General features: G+C 41.8%; 1 protein-coding gene across 1 annotated transcript in view; it reads left to right on the top strand.

The window, feature by feature from the left end:
• The window catches only part of LOC126259200 (mediator of RNA polymerase II transcription subunit 23), a 177,091-nt gene that overhangs the window by 72,103 nt on the left and 87,742 nt on the right, over positions 1-17,246 (top strand). The window contains exons 6-8 of the mRNA XM_049955791.1: positions 2,948-3,148; positions 4,746-4,832; positions 16,992-17,194. Of these exons, the coding sequence (XP_049811748.1) occupies positions 2,948-3,148; positions 4,746-4,832; positions 16,992-17,194 (491 nt within the window). The remainder of the gene's footprint in view (positions 1-2,947; positions 3,149-4,745; positions 4,833-16,991; positions 17,195-17,246) is intronic.

The raw sequence follows: 17,246 nt of genomic DNA, 5'->3' as shown, positions 1-17,246 counted from the left end.
CGACCGCTGTTCTGGCAGCAAAATCCTATGCTATGGTTTGCGCAGTTGGAAAGCCAATTTGTCCTAGCACAAGTCACCATAGACCATACAAAATATAATTATGTTGTGGCAGCACTCAGCGAAGAAATGATGCTGGAGGTGCAGGATATTCTATCATCACCACCAAGCATGGACCAGTATTCAGCAATTAAGAGCGTCGTAATCATACAACGTCTGAGGTGAAAAGGCTGGAAAAACTACTTCGTACCGAAGAGTTGGGCAATTGCACGCCATCACAGATGCAGCCCCGATTATTACATTGACAAGCAATGCAGTAAGTGATGACATTCTGTGAAGCATTTGGCTATCAAGCCTACCTCCTGATGCGCAAAAGATTCTAACTGTGTGCAACGGCGATCTAGATGCACTAGTGCAAACTGTAGGTAGAATATCTGAAATGTATCCATCTGTGTGTGTTGCAACAGTTACCCCACAACTGCAGACGGAGGACAACTTTGCTGCGCTACAAGCTCAGATCACTGAACTTTCCACACAAGTCGCTGTCCTGCCAATTCAAAACAACAGTCGCTGATCTCGTTGCTACCGCTCGACCGGGAAACACAGTCGCTCACCTTCGGCTACGAAAGTATGTTGGTACCACCGCCGATTTGTGTCTGGGATACGAAAGTGTAGCCCACCTTGTGAGCAGGGAAATGCAACAGGAGCTCAGTGGTGACAGCCACTGATGTTCCAAAAGGCAGTTGTCAATTAATTATCACGGACCAAGGTTCGAAATTACTGTTCCTAGTAGACACATGCACAGATGTATCAGTCTACCCGTCTGCCGGTTTGCCACTTCGTAAGCATGATGGTTACCAACGCTTTGCAGCCAATGCTTCTACATAGCCACATGTGGTCGTACCACATTAGTTTTAAACTTAAGCCTACAGTGCATGCTGGAGTGGCAGTTTGTCATGGCAGACATCACACATCCTATACTGGGGGCAGGTTTTCTATCTTTTTACGGGCTTGTGCCTGATCTCTGGCATTAACGCCTGCTGGACACTAGTACTAACTTAGCTAGCAGAGGACTGGTATGTCATATGGAAGGTGCTAGCGTCAGAGTGATAACTGAAAATTTTCCATTTATTGAACTTTTGAAACAGTTTCCCGAGGTCACATATCCAGCTCCCACACTAGCTTCCGTGCGGCACTCCATAGTGCACTATATTTTGACCACACCTGGGCCACCTGTTCATGCTCAACCGTGTCATTTAATGCCACAGAAATTGAAAGTGGTTAAACAGGAATTTGCAGCCTTGCTTGCACAGGGGATCTGTTGTCCATCAAGTAGTAAGTTGGGCATCTGCCCACCATGTGGTACCGATAAAGAACAATGGATGGCGTCCTTGTGGAGACTGTCGACAGCTAAATGCTAGAACAATTCTGGACTGGTACCCTGTACCATACACTGAGGATTCCACGTCCAATGTTTACGGTAAGAGCATATTCTCTATGCTGGACCTCGTTAGAGCTTTTTACCAGATACCTGTGGCACCAGACAATGTTCCTAAAACAGCTGTATGCATACCTCTTGGGTTGTTCGACTTCACTCGCATGCCTTTCATGTAACATTGCTCAGTCATTCCAAAGACGCTTGACTTGGATTATTGCAATGTATACATAGACGATGTTCTCGTCATTTTGCACTCAGAAACTGAACATCTGTCACACCTGTGATAACTCTTTACCTGTCTATGTGAGCATGGCCTCATTATTAATGCGTGCAAATGTGTCTTTGGGGCAGCAGAAGTTCAATTTATTGGCTTTATCATTAATGCTCATGGAATTTGGCCATCAAAAGAGAAGGTTTTCCATGATCTACTAAAACCATGGAACTATGACGTTTCCTTCGTGTCAAAAACTTCTGTCGTCATTTCGTCCATAGCCATGCCCACCTAGCTGCGCTACTGAACCAATTCATACAAGGCAAACCAAGACCAAAGGATAAACTTCAATGGAATCTAGAAGCTGAAACGTAATTTTCTGATTTGAAGACCGCCATCACTAAAGCAGCACTCTTGGTGCACCCAGTACCGCAGGTGCAACTTGCTCTGATGGTTGATGCATCTGCCTCCTCAATCAGTGCTGCACTACAACAATGTGTGGATGGACACTGGCAACCACTAGCCTTCTTTAACAAATAGTTGTCACCTTCACAGCAAAATTGGTCAACATATGACTGTGAGCTGTATGCTGCCTATGCATCCATCAAAAAGTTCCAACACATGCCAGAGGGGCATTTACCGTTGACATAATGGGCACACTGACAGTCATCAGTGTCGATAGACTTAAGCCAACATTTCGTGTAAGTACCGCAGATCATGATCCAGCTGCACCCACCACAGATATAACAAGCACATCTACTACCTCAGAGCACACTGTAAAGCAGCCGCAATGGTTGTCAGAGCCCACCACCTGTACACAACCTGCTGTCTGGTCTGGTCGTCAAAGCTCACCACTAGGAAACCAGCAGTAACCAGTGTGCGACCTTTGTCACCCGGTCCGGACAACGCATCAGGTTCAACGAGAAGTACGCAAGCTGGTGTGCAGTGTATATATGTAAGATTTATTGCTACACACAAGTGAAAGATTCCATGCAACAACTTTTCTGACACAGCCTATGATCTATGTTTATTGTTTGTTTTCCATCTATATTATTTATTCTGTTGTTTGTTCGCTCTGTCACTCTAATGTCATTTTGTGTTATGGGTTATTCCTAAAGTAATAAAAAGAGCTTTGCTAACCCACTATACAATGATACCCCTCCAAATGGCAAACAGTGGGTCCCTGAGTGTAGTTATTGTTCTATATTTATTATTTTGTACTAATTCTGAATTATAGGTGAATTGTTTTTGTCAGCTTGATTTGTCAGAGCATTAATCCTGTGCCCTGTATCATTTCTTAGCATAAGCAGAGATGTGTGGCACTGGAAGAACAACTTGTGGAGCTCGTGATCCTAGCTATGGAACGCTCAGAGACAGAGACAGACACTGATGAGGCATCCAACAACCGTTGGCTCTGGCTGCATTTGTCAAGTCAGCTTATATACTTTGTACTCTTCCAATTTGCTACATTCACTAATATTGTTATGGCATTACATGACAAGGTAAGTAGAAACATGTTCATATCAGTATTCTGATGGATGATTTTTCTAAGTAGCTTTAGATAAGATATACATTAGGTGCTAAATAACAGAAAAATCTCATGATGGAGGTCATGGTTATGAGTAAAGGTGTAGAGCAGTGGTAGTCAACCTGGTCCCTACCACCCACTAGTGAGTTTTCCAGCTTTCATGGTGGATGGTGGGTGGTAGGGATTTTATAAAATTTTGAAATTAAGTATTTGTAAGTAATTATTGTTGTTTACTTTAATTTATTGAATCTCCATTGTACAAATTTTATAAAGTAAATTTATTTCCCCACTTCATATACTGTGGAACCGTCTTTGCTGCGATTTGTACCATACCTAAGCACTTTGTCTTTGATACTACATATCATACAGCTTTTTTCTTAGCTGTGGAAGAATGATGAGATATATTACTAACCAGTACATAACTTCAGAATGAAGCATTATTATTGCTGTCAGGCCCATTACCTTGACTATCTTATCCTGAGTGACTTGCCTTTCCTTTCTATCCTTCTTCAACTTATCCGTCTTTCCTCCCAAGAACAGAACTAATAGTTCAAAAAGCTCTTGTAGTTTTATATGTGTCTACCAACAGTATTAAGAATTATCACATCCTGAAGGTAAGCACAAACCAGCAATTCTGTCTCAAAATTTTACAGTTCTTACAAGTGAATTTTTCTTTTGATAAAACTACCTTTCTCTATGCCAGATGTCTTTTTTGCTCATTATGGAAGGTGCTTTATACTTGTATTGTGGGATCATACTCTACCTGGAGACGAAAAACATGTATCTGTCCATGAGGTGACATACTTTTTGGCAAGCCCAACAAAAGAACAAATAAAGAAACAGAGTTTTGAACTATTTAACAAGAAGGTCCTGCTTTCAGAATCGGAGTAAGCAGACGTGGTTTGAGACAATATGCGTTGAAGTTTAAGAACAGGAATTATCATACGTAACCCAGAAGCAAGGGAGATACGATGTTATCCAATTTAAATGTTAATGTGTGGCCACCTGTGTCCATACATTATTATGAGGAAGAACTATTCATTTCTAAAGAGTGGGTAGTACGGAGCTCATTCTTCAAGGCTAATTATATGTTGTTTACCTTCAGGAGGGTGCACCCAGTGAGGGGAAAGGGAGGGCATTTGAGTGAAAAGGGAGGGCAGCTGTTCCCCCCCACCCCGCCACCCACTCTTCTGGGGGGGGGGGGGGGGGGGGGACTGGAATCATGAATAGAGGTCATACCCTGTCCCACCAAACAGACAGACCTAATTTTTGTATCAATTTGAAGAGAGCTACAACATTTAGTTGATACTGACTAATACCAAATGTATCCAGAGCCATTCATCATGAAATCTCAAAACCATTCCATCATTCGCTACAAAAGTCACAGCTAGGGTATACTCTTGGCGTACCGTATGAGGAGCTCCCCTAATATTAAACATTGTTCTCAAACAATAAATTAGAAATTAGAGTAAAATTACAATGCTTTTCTTAATATGAGTAATTCTGGGAGAAGGCTCAGATACAGCTGGTAATAGTCTGCCTCTGAGAATAAATCTCTTCTTTTTTTCCAGCTTGCTGGTCGTGATTTGAGGAGAGGTCGTGACCATCTTATGTGGGTTCTTCTGCAGTTTATCTCAGGCAGCATCCAAAGGAATCCTGTAAGCATAATTTTTCTTAATGTCTGATGAGATCTTTCAAAAAGTAATGCATAGGTATTATTTAGAATATTGCATGTGAGTTACAGTTAGAATTTTTTATTCTCCATTGGACAATACACAATATTTGCCCCAAATATGTTTTTTAAGTTCATTCTGTGCTCTTGTCACTTATAAATCATTGTTGAGTTTGCTCAACAAATACCAGTGAGAAGTGGTGGACTGAGTGCATTGTTTCACATGGAAGTGTGCCCTAAAATGAGTCTTCATAGCAGTTGAATGCTGATCACTGAAAGTAGAGGTTTTGAATTTAAGATATACTCCATTCATGTAAAAGAAATATTGTTTGTGTACACTACTACAACTTATAGAGATGCTGTGACTGCCATCAATATTTTCTAAGAAAAGCTTTATTGACCCTGATTGCATCAGATTCAACTTTTGCGCCAGTTAAAAAAACCTATAGCTGTAAAATGCTCTTGTCATTCCATTAGCAATCTGTGGGAGTGAAGTGATCAAGCAGATTGATGTACATTAATATCCATAAATCAACAAAAATCACAGAAATAATGTTACTTCAAAAAACAACATTATACATGTGACAAAACATAACCAAAATGTAGAACAAACAACACCACATATGTAAAACATGAAAGCAGGTAGAAATTTTCCTTTTAAATTTAGAATACATCCTTTCATCTTTCCCTCTCCTTCCCTCTTTCCTGATGAGGCAACAGTTTGTTGCGAAAGCTTGAATTTTGTGTGTATGTTTGTGTTTGTTTGTGTGTCTATCGACCTGCCAGCACTTTCGTTTGGTAAGTCACATCATCTGTGTTTTTAGATATATTTTTCCCACGTGGAATGTTTCCCTCTATTATATAGAATACATTTTAAATATATAGAGTTGAGTCATTAATTTGGTGTAGCAAGGTACTCTGAGGAAGTGTGTGACAACCCTGGACAACAGTACACTGTATATTAGTATGTGTGATGCTGTTGATGATGGTGTTTATGAGTTCCAAAGAGAGCATTTACTTGACTTATTCTACTTACGTCACAGCAAGGGTCTCGAGAAGATGATTGCAAACAGAAATGCGCTTATTGAGACTAGGCTGGATATACTCAATGGAACTGAAACTAAAAGATGTATTTAGTCACTCCATGTACCAAATTGTTTTCTGTTGAATATTGTTGTCCAGTAGCTGATCCTGTGTGGTTGAGCAGTCTTATCCAGTAATCTGAAATCAACAATTTTTGCATTTGTGGGAAGATGTACCTAAGTGTTAACAATCCCAATAATCGCCTGCACAGAGTCAGTTCCAGACTGAAAGAACTGGAAATCTGTGCGTACATGTGAAGATACACCTCACACTCAGTGGCACTACCTTGCCCAATGGCATTTGTGATGGGTGATAATGGGTTCCACCTTCTCACAACATTAGAACACTTTATTAAACAAACTGAGAACTAGTCAATGCAAATAAAAATATTTTCCTTTGATCTGCAGTTATATACGTGTATTTGTATGCTGCTGAAAACACACTCTCTTTTGATTTGGATGAGTGCTACATACTTGTCGGCTGCCTTGCATATGGGAATTGAGAGAAATGGCACATCGATTGAGGCTTAGAACACTCATTTATGATGAACACGGTTCAAATCACCCATCTGTATTTTCAGATTTAGGCTTTCTGTGGTTTTATAAAATTACACTGGTAAATGCTGGGACGGTTCTTCTGAAAAGGGCACATCAGACTTCCTGCCCATCCTTGTCTAGTTCAAGCTTTTGCTCCATCGTAAATGAGCTCACTGATGCTGTGTTGAAAAAACTAATCTCCCATATTTCTTCACATTTAAAAGGTATGATAAAAAAGGAACAAGGCTGAAGAAGTATTTGTCATAGCGTGTTGGTAGATGCTGTTTTTTGGCAGCTGGAACTGTGTGTTTACATTGTGTTAAATGTAAACTTGCTTTTTCAACTCAGCGACAATGGATGAACAGTTTACTGTAAACATTTTTGGAATTGTTATGCATGACCTTATACACAAAAAAAAAAAAAACAAAGCTGAAGATAAACATTTATATACTTACAAAATATATTCAGCTAGTGGTGATTAACCTCAAAGTAGGAAACATTTCTATCCACAACATTCCCCTGCATGAAACATTTCTGCGCGTAATTTTGTAAAAGACTGTGCAGGAACTAGATGTCCTTAGTAGTCATCAGAGCTCAAGAACATATCCATTTAGGATTAGGCATGCATTGATACTCTTTGCAGGTGATGTGGATGATCAGCTTTCTGGTGGCTGCAACACTGTGAATCTTGATTAGGATGATTGTACAGTCCTATAGCTTTGAGGACATAATGGCAGTTATTGAACCTCGTCATGTTTCCAGACCAAGTCCTTTCTTGGCTGAGTCTTACGGATACAATACCTATGATTTGACATTGTTGTCATAGTGAATGTGTACTAGAACCATGAACTAGTAACCAATTGAACATCTCTATTTGTGTTTGACTTTCCTGCAATATATCACTAATCTTGTGTTAGAGTTTGCCGAGTAAATGACACCTTGTTGATATTTGACCAAGTTCGCAATGCGGGTTGTCTTCACTAGTGGCTGCCCTAGTCTAAGGCAGGAAGTTGTCTGCCATGTATCAGTGACACAAGCAGGGTGCAGCTCAGCTGGGTTGTATGTGATTTTTGTTTTAGTCTCTTGCTGTAATATCAGCTGCGAAATAGTTCCAATAGGAAGTGACAAATGGGTCTATACATTGCCATTGCCCACAACCATCTCTTGTTGGGATATCACATCATTCCTGACCCACAAATTGCCACACATTGAATTTATGCAGCAAAGTGACAACCCGAAGTCTGCCAGCCCAGTACCTGTTGATGCACTTCATTGGTAACCTTCATCTCAATATATCATTAAAAAAGCTCTATCAGTTTTGGAATGCCCCTAATGGAGGGAATAAAGGTAACAACTTACCATATGGTTGATGCATTGAATCATCAATAGGCACATAAACAACGCCGAAAATGTTGCTGAACATGCTCTCTCCAGAGCTAACAGTAGAATACACATACACATGCACGTTTGTGTTGTTCCTGTTGACTACATTGTGCTGACACTGTAGCTCAACTGGTGTAAGTGAGGGAAGAAAGGAAGTGAGAAAGAGGTGGGAAGGGTGGAAGGAAGGGTGGCTGGTGATAGCGAGGAAAGGCAGCAAGTGCACAGGATAAGAATGTGGCACTGATGAGCTTGGTCTGCCACAAGCATGTACAGTGTGATGTACAATGACTTGGAGGGGTGGACTGGGTGCGAAGGAGTGGACTGGGTGGGGGGAGGGGGGGGGGGCGGTAGAACAAAGGAAAAAGGAAGAGAGAGAGAGAGAGAGACTGTGGAGAGGAGTAAGTGAGTTGAGAATGAATGAAGTGGGATCATGGCAGTAGGAGTGGGACTGTGGCTAGTGAAAATTCAGGCCAGGAGTATAGTGTGCTTAAGGATGTGTAATAGGGACAGTTCTCATCTATGTAGGTCAGAGAAGCTGATATTGGTGGGGAAGATGCAGATGGCACTGGTTGTGAAGCAGTTATTGAAGTCGAGCATATTGTCAGCAACATTCTCTGCCACTTTATGGTCAACTCTGCTCTTGGCCACAGTTTGATGATAGCCTTTGGTCCTTGATGATTTTAGTTATATGGGAATCAGGCTGTCACCTAAAACAAGTTTCTGTGCCTAAAATTTTGTCTGCTAATGCTGAAGACATCCTTAGGACCCATAGAGACTTGATTAGTTGATTTTTGAATTAAAACAAGATTAGCAGGCCAAACTGTTGATATGTAACCAAACAGGAGTCGAGTTCTAACGTTGTTTTACTGCCTCCAAAGATTGTGAAGTCACACTTGTGTGTTGTGGATCTTGTAATGTAGAAGAGTTGTTGTGGCTTGCTTTATTTAGCACAGACCATGATACAATTACAGTATCATAGATACATGCCTTAGACCATGGCCTAATGGCCATATAACTAAAATCACCAAGGATGTAAATGCTGGCCATGAATGTGTGCATTGTGTGATGGCCATTCAGTCATGTGGACAGCTGATTGGTGGTCGTTCCTGCATAAAAGGGTGTGTGAAAGCTACAGTGGTGCTGGTATATGATATGACTGCTTTCATAAGTGGCCCTTCTTCAGATAGGATTGGACAGTACTATCAGAGGACTAGTATAGGATGTGCTGGGTGGCGCATAGGACAGGTCTTCAGCCAGTGACTTCCACAGAAGCGTGACTCATGTGGCAAGCAGTCTGAAGCAGATGTGGCATAAGGATGAACCAGGATATTTCATAGATTGGGTGGGTAGCCAAACACCACTTTAAGAGGGTGGAAAGGGTTGTGAATGGGATGTTCCTCTTGTGCAGGCAAGGTGATAAGTAGTCAAAGCCCTAGTGAGATATATGGTTTAAGTTGTTCTAGGCCAGGGTGATATTGGATAATAAGTGTGGTGCTTCTTTGCAGACGGTTCATGGGGGTGGTTGGAGGATTAGGGGCATGTACAAATATGACACAGGAGATATGTTTGCTAACTTGTTTTGGATGGTAATGCTCGTCAATGGAGGTATTAAGACCTACAGTATACTGGGCAGGGGATTCCTTGTCACTGCAGATGCACTGTCCATGGATGGCCAGTCTGTATGGAAGAGACTTTTTAGTGTGGATAGGCTGATGGGTATCAAAATGGAAGTATTATTTACGGTGTGTGGGCTTGATATGCACAGAGGTTTTTACAGAGCCTTCGGACAGGCAGAAATCAATGTCCAAGGTGGTGGCATGCCAAGCTGAGAAGGAAAAGGTGAAACAGTTGAGTTATAAGATGTGGGTGTGGAGGAATGAGGATAAAATGTTCTATCTCCAAGTTAAGAATGTAAAAATATCATCAATAAACCTGAACCACACAAGAGGTGGCTAGGAAAGTTTTCTCTAAATGGCCCATAAATTGGTTGGTTTTGTAGAGTACCAAGTGAGTGCCCATAACTGTGCCACAGATTTGTTTATCTTCCCCTCATAGGAGAAGTAGTTGCAAGTAAGAATCTAATTTGTCAAGTGTAAAAGGAATGAGGTTATGGATTTCTGGTCAACAAGGTGTTGGGAGAGGTAGTGTTGAATAGTAGCAAGACTATGTGCATCTGGGTTGTTGGTATATAGGGAGGTGGCATCAATAGTTGTGAACAGGTGTAGCCAGGTAGTGCGACGGGAATGGTTGAAAGATGATGAAGAAAGTGGTTTGTGTCTTTGATAATATAAAACAGTTGACAGCAGAAACAGCACGTAAAAATGTCAAAAATATTCTTGAATTTCTATAGAAAAGAAAGCTTTTTAGTGCCAAAGGGAGAATTAGTATCAGTGAAATGGTTGTAGTTATTATTAACAGATATAGTTCTGAGTAAAGATAACCAGACACCGTGTATAGAAAACATTGACCAGTAGATATGTACCGGTACTTAGAAAAGAAGCTGAATGATGTAGCTCGGCCTTAGATCTTGAGTTCTTGTTCGGAGTACATAAATAGAACACACACAAATTGTTCCAGCATTGTGGCCTTACATCAGTTAGGGTATTTGGAGAATGTAGGTTTCTGTAAGAATATGCGAAATGGGACATCAGCCAGTGAAAGGTATTATTAAATGTGTGACTGTAGTAGATGATAATATTGAATCATTAGGACAATGCTCGCCAGAGAAATATGTGAGGATTCATCCAGATGATACACATGGAATGCATTTGCAAAAACGTCCAGTATTTTAATGGTAAGTTGTCTAGCCTGAAGTGAATTTGATAATACTCTCACAGACTAGGTATTTCACATTTGTCAATTTATCTGTTATTGGTTTAGAAGATCTTTAACCCCTGAAAGGAAGGTACTCCTTGAGACAAAATTATATAGGTATAAAGTGCCTCAGGTAATTTCTTTTAGCTCTTGACATTAAAAATGAGTGGTTCCTAGATACTCAGTGATAATTGTGGAAAATCTGCAGCTCACATAGTTTGTAGCAAATGTTGTGGAAAATATAGCCGTTAATGCTTGTTGTTTTCTTGTGTTTGGTTTGAAGCAATGTGGTACCTTTAGTACACTCCTGGAAATAGAAAAAAGAACACATTGACACCGGTGTGTCAGACCCACCATACTTGCTCCGGACACTGCGAGAGGGCTGTACAAGCAATGATCACACGCACGGCACAGCGGACACACCAGGAACCGCGGTGTTGGCCGTCGAATGGCGCTAGCTGCGCAGCATTTGTGCACCGCCGCCGTCAGTGTCAGCCAGTTTGCCGTGGCATACGGAGCTCCATCGCAGTCTTTAACACTGGTAGCATGCCGCGACAGCGTGGACGTGAACCGTATGTGCAGTTGACGGACTTTGAGCGAGGGCGTATAGTGGGCATGCGGGAGGCCGGGTGGACGTACCGCCGAATTGCTCAACACGTGGGGCGTGAGGTCTCCACAGTACATCGATGTTGTCGCCAGTGGTCGGCAGAAGGTGCACGTGCCCGTCGACCTGGGACCGGACCGCAGCGACGCACGGATGCACGCCAAGACCGTAGGATCTTACGCAGTGCCGTAGGGGACCGCACCGCCACTTCCCAGCAAATTAGGGACACTGTTGCTCCTGGGGTATCGGCGAGGACCATTCGCAACCGTCTCCATGAAGCTGGGCTACGGTCCCGCATACCGTTAGGCCGTCTTCCGCTCACGCCCCAACATCGTGCAGCCCGCCTCCAGTGGTGTCGCGACAGGCGTGAATGGAGGGACGAATGGAGACGTGTCGTCTTCAGCGATGAGAGTCACTTCTGCCTTGGTGCCAATGATGGTCGTATGCGTGTTTGGCGCCGTGCAGGTGAGCGCCACAATCAGGACTGCATACGACCGAGGCACACAGGGCCAACACCCGGCATCATGGTGTGGGGAGCGATCTCCTACACTGGCCGTACACCACTGGTGATCGTCGAGGGGACACTGAATAGTGCACGGTACATCCAAACCGTCATCGAACCCATCGTTCTACCATTCCTAGACCGGCAAGGGAACTTGCTGTTCCAACAGGACAATGCACGTCCGCATGTATCCCGTGCCACCCAACGTGCTCTAGAAGGTGTAAGTCAACTACCCTGGCCAGCAAGATCTCCGGATCTGTCCCCCATTGAGCATGTTTGGGACTGGATGAAGCGTCGTCTCACGCGGTCTGCACGTCCAGCACGAACGCTGGTCCAACTGAGGCGCCAGGTGGAAATGGAATGGCAAGCCGTTCCACAGGACTACATCCAGCATCTCTACGATCGTCTCCATGGGAGAATAGCAGCCTGCATTGCTGCGAAAGGTGGATATACACTGTACTAGTGCCGACATTGTGCATGCTCTGTTGCCTGTGTCTATGTGCCTGTGGTTCTGTCAGTGTGATCATGTGATGTATCTGACCCCAGGAATGTGTCAATAAAGTTTCCCCTTCCTGGGACAATGAATTCACGGTGTTCTTATTTCAATTTCCAGGAGTGTAGTTAATGTGGATGTGTAGCCACTAAAGTACATTTTTATCAGATTCTCCACAAGTAGAATTAATGCCACAAAGTCACATCTGTATTGTACAAGGGGCATCCCATGTTGATTTACATTTTATTTTTTCCTGTCAGTGATAATGCACTATTTGACTTATCATCACAGTTGCAAGTATGTAATACTTTGGTCTAACCATAGGTGGCAGGACAATCATTAGAAGTCTAATCCCTGCACAGTACAGCCCATTTTCCCAACTGTTGTCTTTATGTGAGCAGACAACGTGGAGTGTGATCAACAAGGACAATGCTGGACAATGTGATTTCTACCAAAGGAGGGTGTAAACACTCCTTAATGATCACACTTCATGTTGTCCACACACGTAGTGACTGCTGTACCGTGCTGGTATTGTCCTGCCACCTATGGTTAGACCAATGTGGTACATACTTGCACTGTAATTAATCAAATAACGCATGATAACTGATGGAAAAAATAAAGCATAAACTGAGATGGAATGCCCCTCGTATTTGAGGAACAGTGTAAGTTTTCATCAGATTTCAAATTTCCATGATCTCAGTGTAAATTCACAAAAACACAAGATAGCTGTGAAATGATTATTTCTATAAACAGTGCAAAATACTTCACTATATTACGGAATGTATGGTGTAACAATAGAGGTTGTCATTGTAACATTTGTCATACTATAACGCTCCTCCAAATACTGTGGTTGGCTGCTTAGTTGCTTAGATGTTGCATAGTTCTTCTCACAGTAACTTCATTGTGTTCCATGGTACAGTTCAGGGCTGTTTAGGTGGTTGATGTTTCCTGACCTTTCACTGGGGATGGGTTTCTTAGATTTCTTATCTCCTAGAGAAATGTCCTCGATTTCCACATCCCCTTTTATGGTTCCTGATTCTATTGATTCATCATTGTTTCTGTCTCATTCTCTTACCCACCATGAAAATTCTCCTTCCTACACCTGTTTATGTGGTGTTTGTTTCATTTGCCATTTTTCACCATTTGCTGTGGCACTTGATCCACAGGACCTACCATATTGTTCAATATTCATTGACACTCCTCCTATAATTCCTGCAAAGTAACAGTTTGAAATGTATATCGATTTATGCATGAAGATGGACTGTAGTACTGTCTACTGCCACAAGATGGTGTTTCTGCTTCCCACAGATGACACATTGCAGCTGCACTTGTTTCAGCTTGTGGGTACATCAGTGGTCATCGATAAGACAGCATGGACGCAGACAAGCATGGGCAGTGGTGAACAGTGTGGTTTTTCTGCAGGGAACAACTGACTGCTTCAGATATCTACAAGAGCGTAACAGCCATATTTGGGGAAACAGCACCGAGTCACAGATCCATGTTTTGTTGGGTGTCAGGGTTCATAGATGGCAGGGACTGAGCTGAGAAACACAAAAAAGCAATTGGCGTCCAGTAACTGCACGCAAACCAAACAATGCCCAAACAATACCCAAATAAAGATTTGAAGATGGTGTGTACACAGTGTCTGCCCATTACCTCACCATTGCACAGAAACAGAAGCATGTGGAGATGTGTCAACAGTTGGTGCAGCAGTACAGTGCAGATACAGCAGAGTTTTTTGAGCATCTGGTCTCTGTCGACAAGTCACGGTTCTTCCACAAGACTCTAGAAAAGAAACATCAGTCTGTGCAGTGGAAGGATATGGGAAGCCCCCGTCCCCTGCTGTCGTGGCCAGGACTATTCATGCAGAAACAAATTGTGACTTCGTTGTGGTAGAGGAAGGGAAACTGCTGGTAAACTGTGGATTGGCTTCCTCCCAATACAATACTCAGCAGTGATCGGTACTGCAGTTCACTGCACTATTTCCGCCTATGCATTCCACAGTGCTGCCATAGTAAGTGGGTCCATGGCATTCTGCTCCAAAACGGCAATGTGCAGCCACATGTTAGTCACCAGACCATTGACACTGAGTGTGAAGTGAGGTTTACTGTGCTGCCACATCCTCCCTATTCACCAGATATGGTTCCTAGTCACTACGTCCTATTTGCTGTAATGAAAGAAGTCATTTGGGATAAGAAGTTCACCACCAGTGACAAACTTCATGTAGTTGTCCACCAGTGGTGCCAGTATATCCTCAGAAAATTGTTTTCTATGCAAACACTGAAGCTGCAAAATGATGGAAAAAGTGCATAGACATTGGCAGGGAGTACTTGTAATATAATCAGTATTCAGTTGTTTGGTAAATGGTTCCTGTGAACACAAAAAAAATTGTAGTGTTAAAGATTTTTGAATGCCCCAAGTACAAACAATCCATCTACATCAAAGTTTAACAATCTCTGTACTACTTCACATAAATGGTGCTGTTGTGTTGGATATCATATTATTTAATTTTAAAAATATTTGTGTTTGTTCTTTCTCTGAAGTTCCTCGTTTCAGTTAATGTAATTGTCAAGAAACTACATTTATGAAAACATCATGCATCAGCTTGCTGATTGTAAATATAGTTAGAGAAAAAAAGCTAGATTTCTGTTTACTAAAATATATCAATTATTTTTCATGCCTATGACAGTGTGAATAAATCTTTATGAAATGCTTCATATTTTTAGCTGAAAAATTTTTCAAATTATAGTAAAAATGAGAGAAATAATTTATATAAACCTTCCTGTGAGTGAATTGGTGAAAACTTTGTTAGGTGTTCCATTTCAGCAACAATGCTCTATCTTTCTAAGTCAGAAGTAATTTTCTGCTGTAGGATTTGTATATAATTCCTTATTTACTTTTTTTCATCTATGAAAGCTTTACTTTCAAAATGGAATTTTGATTTAAGTTAGTTCTGTGTACTGATACATTTACCTTTGGACATTCTGGCATCTTAAAATAGTATGCTGCCTGGAGAAGCACTGAAATACAAATATGGCAGAATTTTTTCCATCTTTACTTATTTCCTTAAGTATTGAATTTGACTTTATTTTTACATTGTGTTTCCATGCTGCCATGCTAGTCATTGATGCTGCTTCTAGTTGCATGTACATGTAACACGAACTTCCAGCATTCTGGAGCAGTTGCAGCGCCGCAACTTGTGTTATACAGTACGACAGAAAAATACCAAAGCTGCAAATTTCGCTTTTATTTACATGATGACTAATTTCGGGTCGGGGCCTGTTTTCAAATCATCCAGATAATCGAAGTGGTATTTTCCAAAATTAAAAACCATGTCGAGATAACAAACATGTGTATATATAGTGCGAATGAACAGTTACAGGGTATGTAGAGATCTGTATGCTCTGATATATGTGATAACTGTATCTGTATGCTCTGTGTAACTGTTCATTTGCACATTATTCTATGTATATGTTTGTTATCTTGACAGGGTTCATATATTTTGGGAAATACTGTTTTGACTATCTGGATGATCCGAGATGGATCCCAACCCAAAATGAATCGTCAAGTAAATTAAAGTAAAATGTGCAACTTTGGCTTTTTGTCCATTATATTCATATGGGTAGTATTTTCTAGACGAACTAAGCAAGTACAAGAGCCAGTTTATTTTCCTCAAAACAAATGTCTATTATTTGTAGTAGGAGAAGCATGAAACCTAGCTGGTAAATCTTCAGATGGACATTGCCAATATCCTAAATTGACTCTACAACTTGTGATTTGAACTTGGATTCTCATATTTATTCAGTAATAATATTATACTGCTTTAGCGGAAAGAGACACAAAAATAACTATCAAAAGTGTGTATTGTGACACCCAGAACAACTGAACAAATGCTTGTCATAGATGTTGTACAAGAGTTAAAAATCATCTTTCCACTTTCCACTTTTTCAGAACTGGTGAGAAGAGCTGTAGCTAAATGATAGATCTTACTGACCAAAATCGATAGTCAGATAGGCTTTATCTTTACAACACATCCTCTGCTCCATAATTGTCCTGGCGTCAATCTCATGTAACACAGTGTCCCAGCACCCTCCACAGTTTCCCCTTCCTCCATCCATTCACCCCCTCCAAATTTGAGTCTCCACGTTGCCTTCAGTGTGCGGTACTTCTCATTGGTTGTTACAGTTGTTCCAGCCCATATACCAGCCACCCCTCTGAGCTGATAGCCACCCACACCCATTCTCTTTCTCTGCCTCCTGCGTTTCTCTCGCTCTCCCTCTGTCCCCTACCTCACTGTCTCCCTCCGTTTTCCCCCTCCCCTCCCTCTCCCTGCACTTCCCCTCCCCCTCCCTCTCTCTCACCCTCACTCTCTCCCCCTCCCTCTCCTTTCCCGTTCTCCTCCCATCCCCCTACTACTCCCCCTCCCTCACCCTCTACCTCTCCCTCTCCCTCTCCCTCTCCCTCAGCCTTCCCACCTCAACACTTCTGCTTTTTGATGAGTGGTCTCCTTTAACCTTAAAGTGTTTAAAATAAAGTGCATCAAGTGTAGGGGCACACATGTTTACAGCCTTTATGTTTTATGTCTTTTTAACTCCCTACAGGGACATGAGATTTGTAGATATGATACTGTGCAGGTGCCCAACCATTTCAAATCTTATCTACTGTTTGTAGTAGATACACCTTTTTGTACTGTAAATATATTTCCTATCTCTCAATGTTTGTTTTTGCAGCTAAATAACTTTTTACCTGTGCTGAAGCTTTATGATCTGCTTTACCCTGAGAAAGAGTCATTACCAGTCCCAGATTTCAATAAGGCCATTTGCACACATCAGATGGCAGTGACATGTATCTGGATACACCTGCTGAAGAAGGCTCAGTCTGATCACCTTGATATCCAGAGACCAATACCAAATGCATTGAAGGTTCATCATGAGTGAGTATGATTTTCTTAATGATTGCTGTCATGTTTTTTAACTCTGTCATTC

Source organism: Schistocerca nitens, chromosome 5, assembly GCF_023898315.1.
Source record: "Schistocerca nitens isolate TAMUIC-IGC-003100 chromosome 5, iqSchNite1.1, whole genome shotgun sequence".
In the NCBI taxonomy this organism is placed as follows: domain Eukaryota; kingdom Metazoa; phylum Arthropoda; class Insecta; order Orthoptera; family Acrididae; genus Schistocerca; species Schistocerca nitens.
This window is presented reverse-complemented; position numbering and strand designations above follow the sequence as displayed.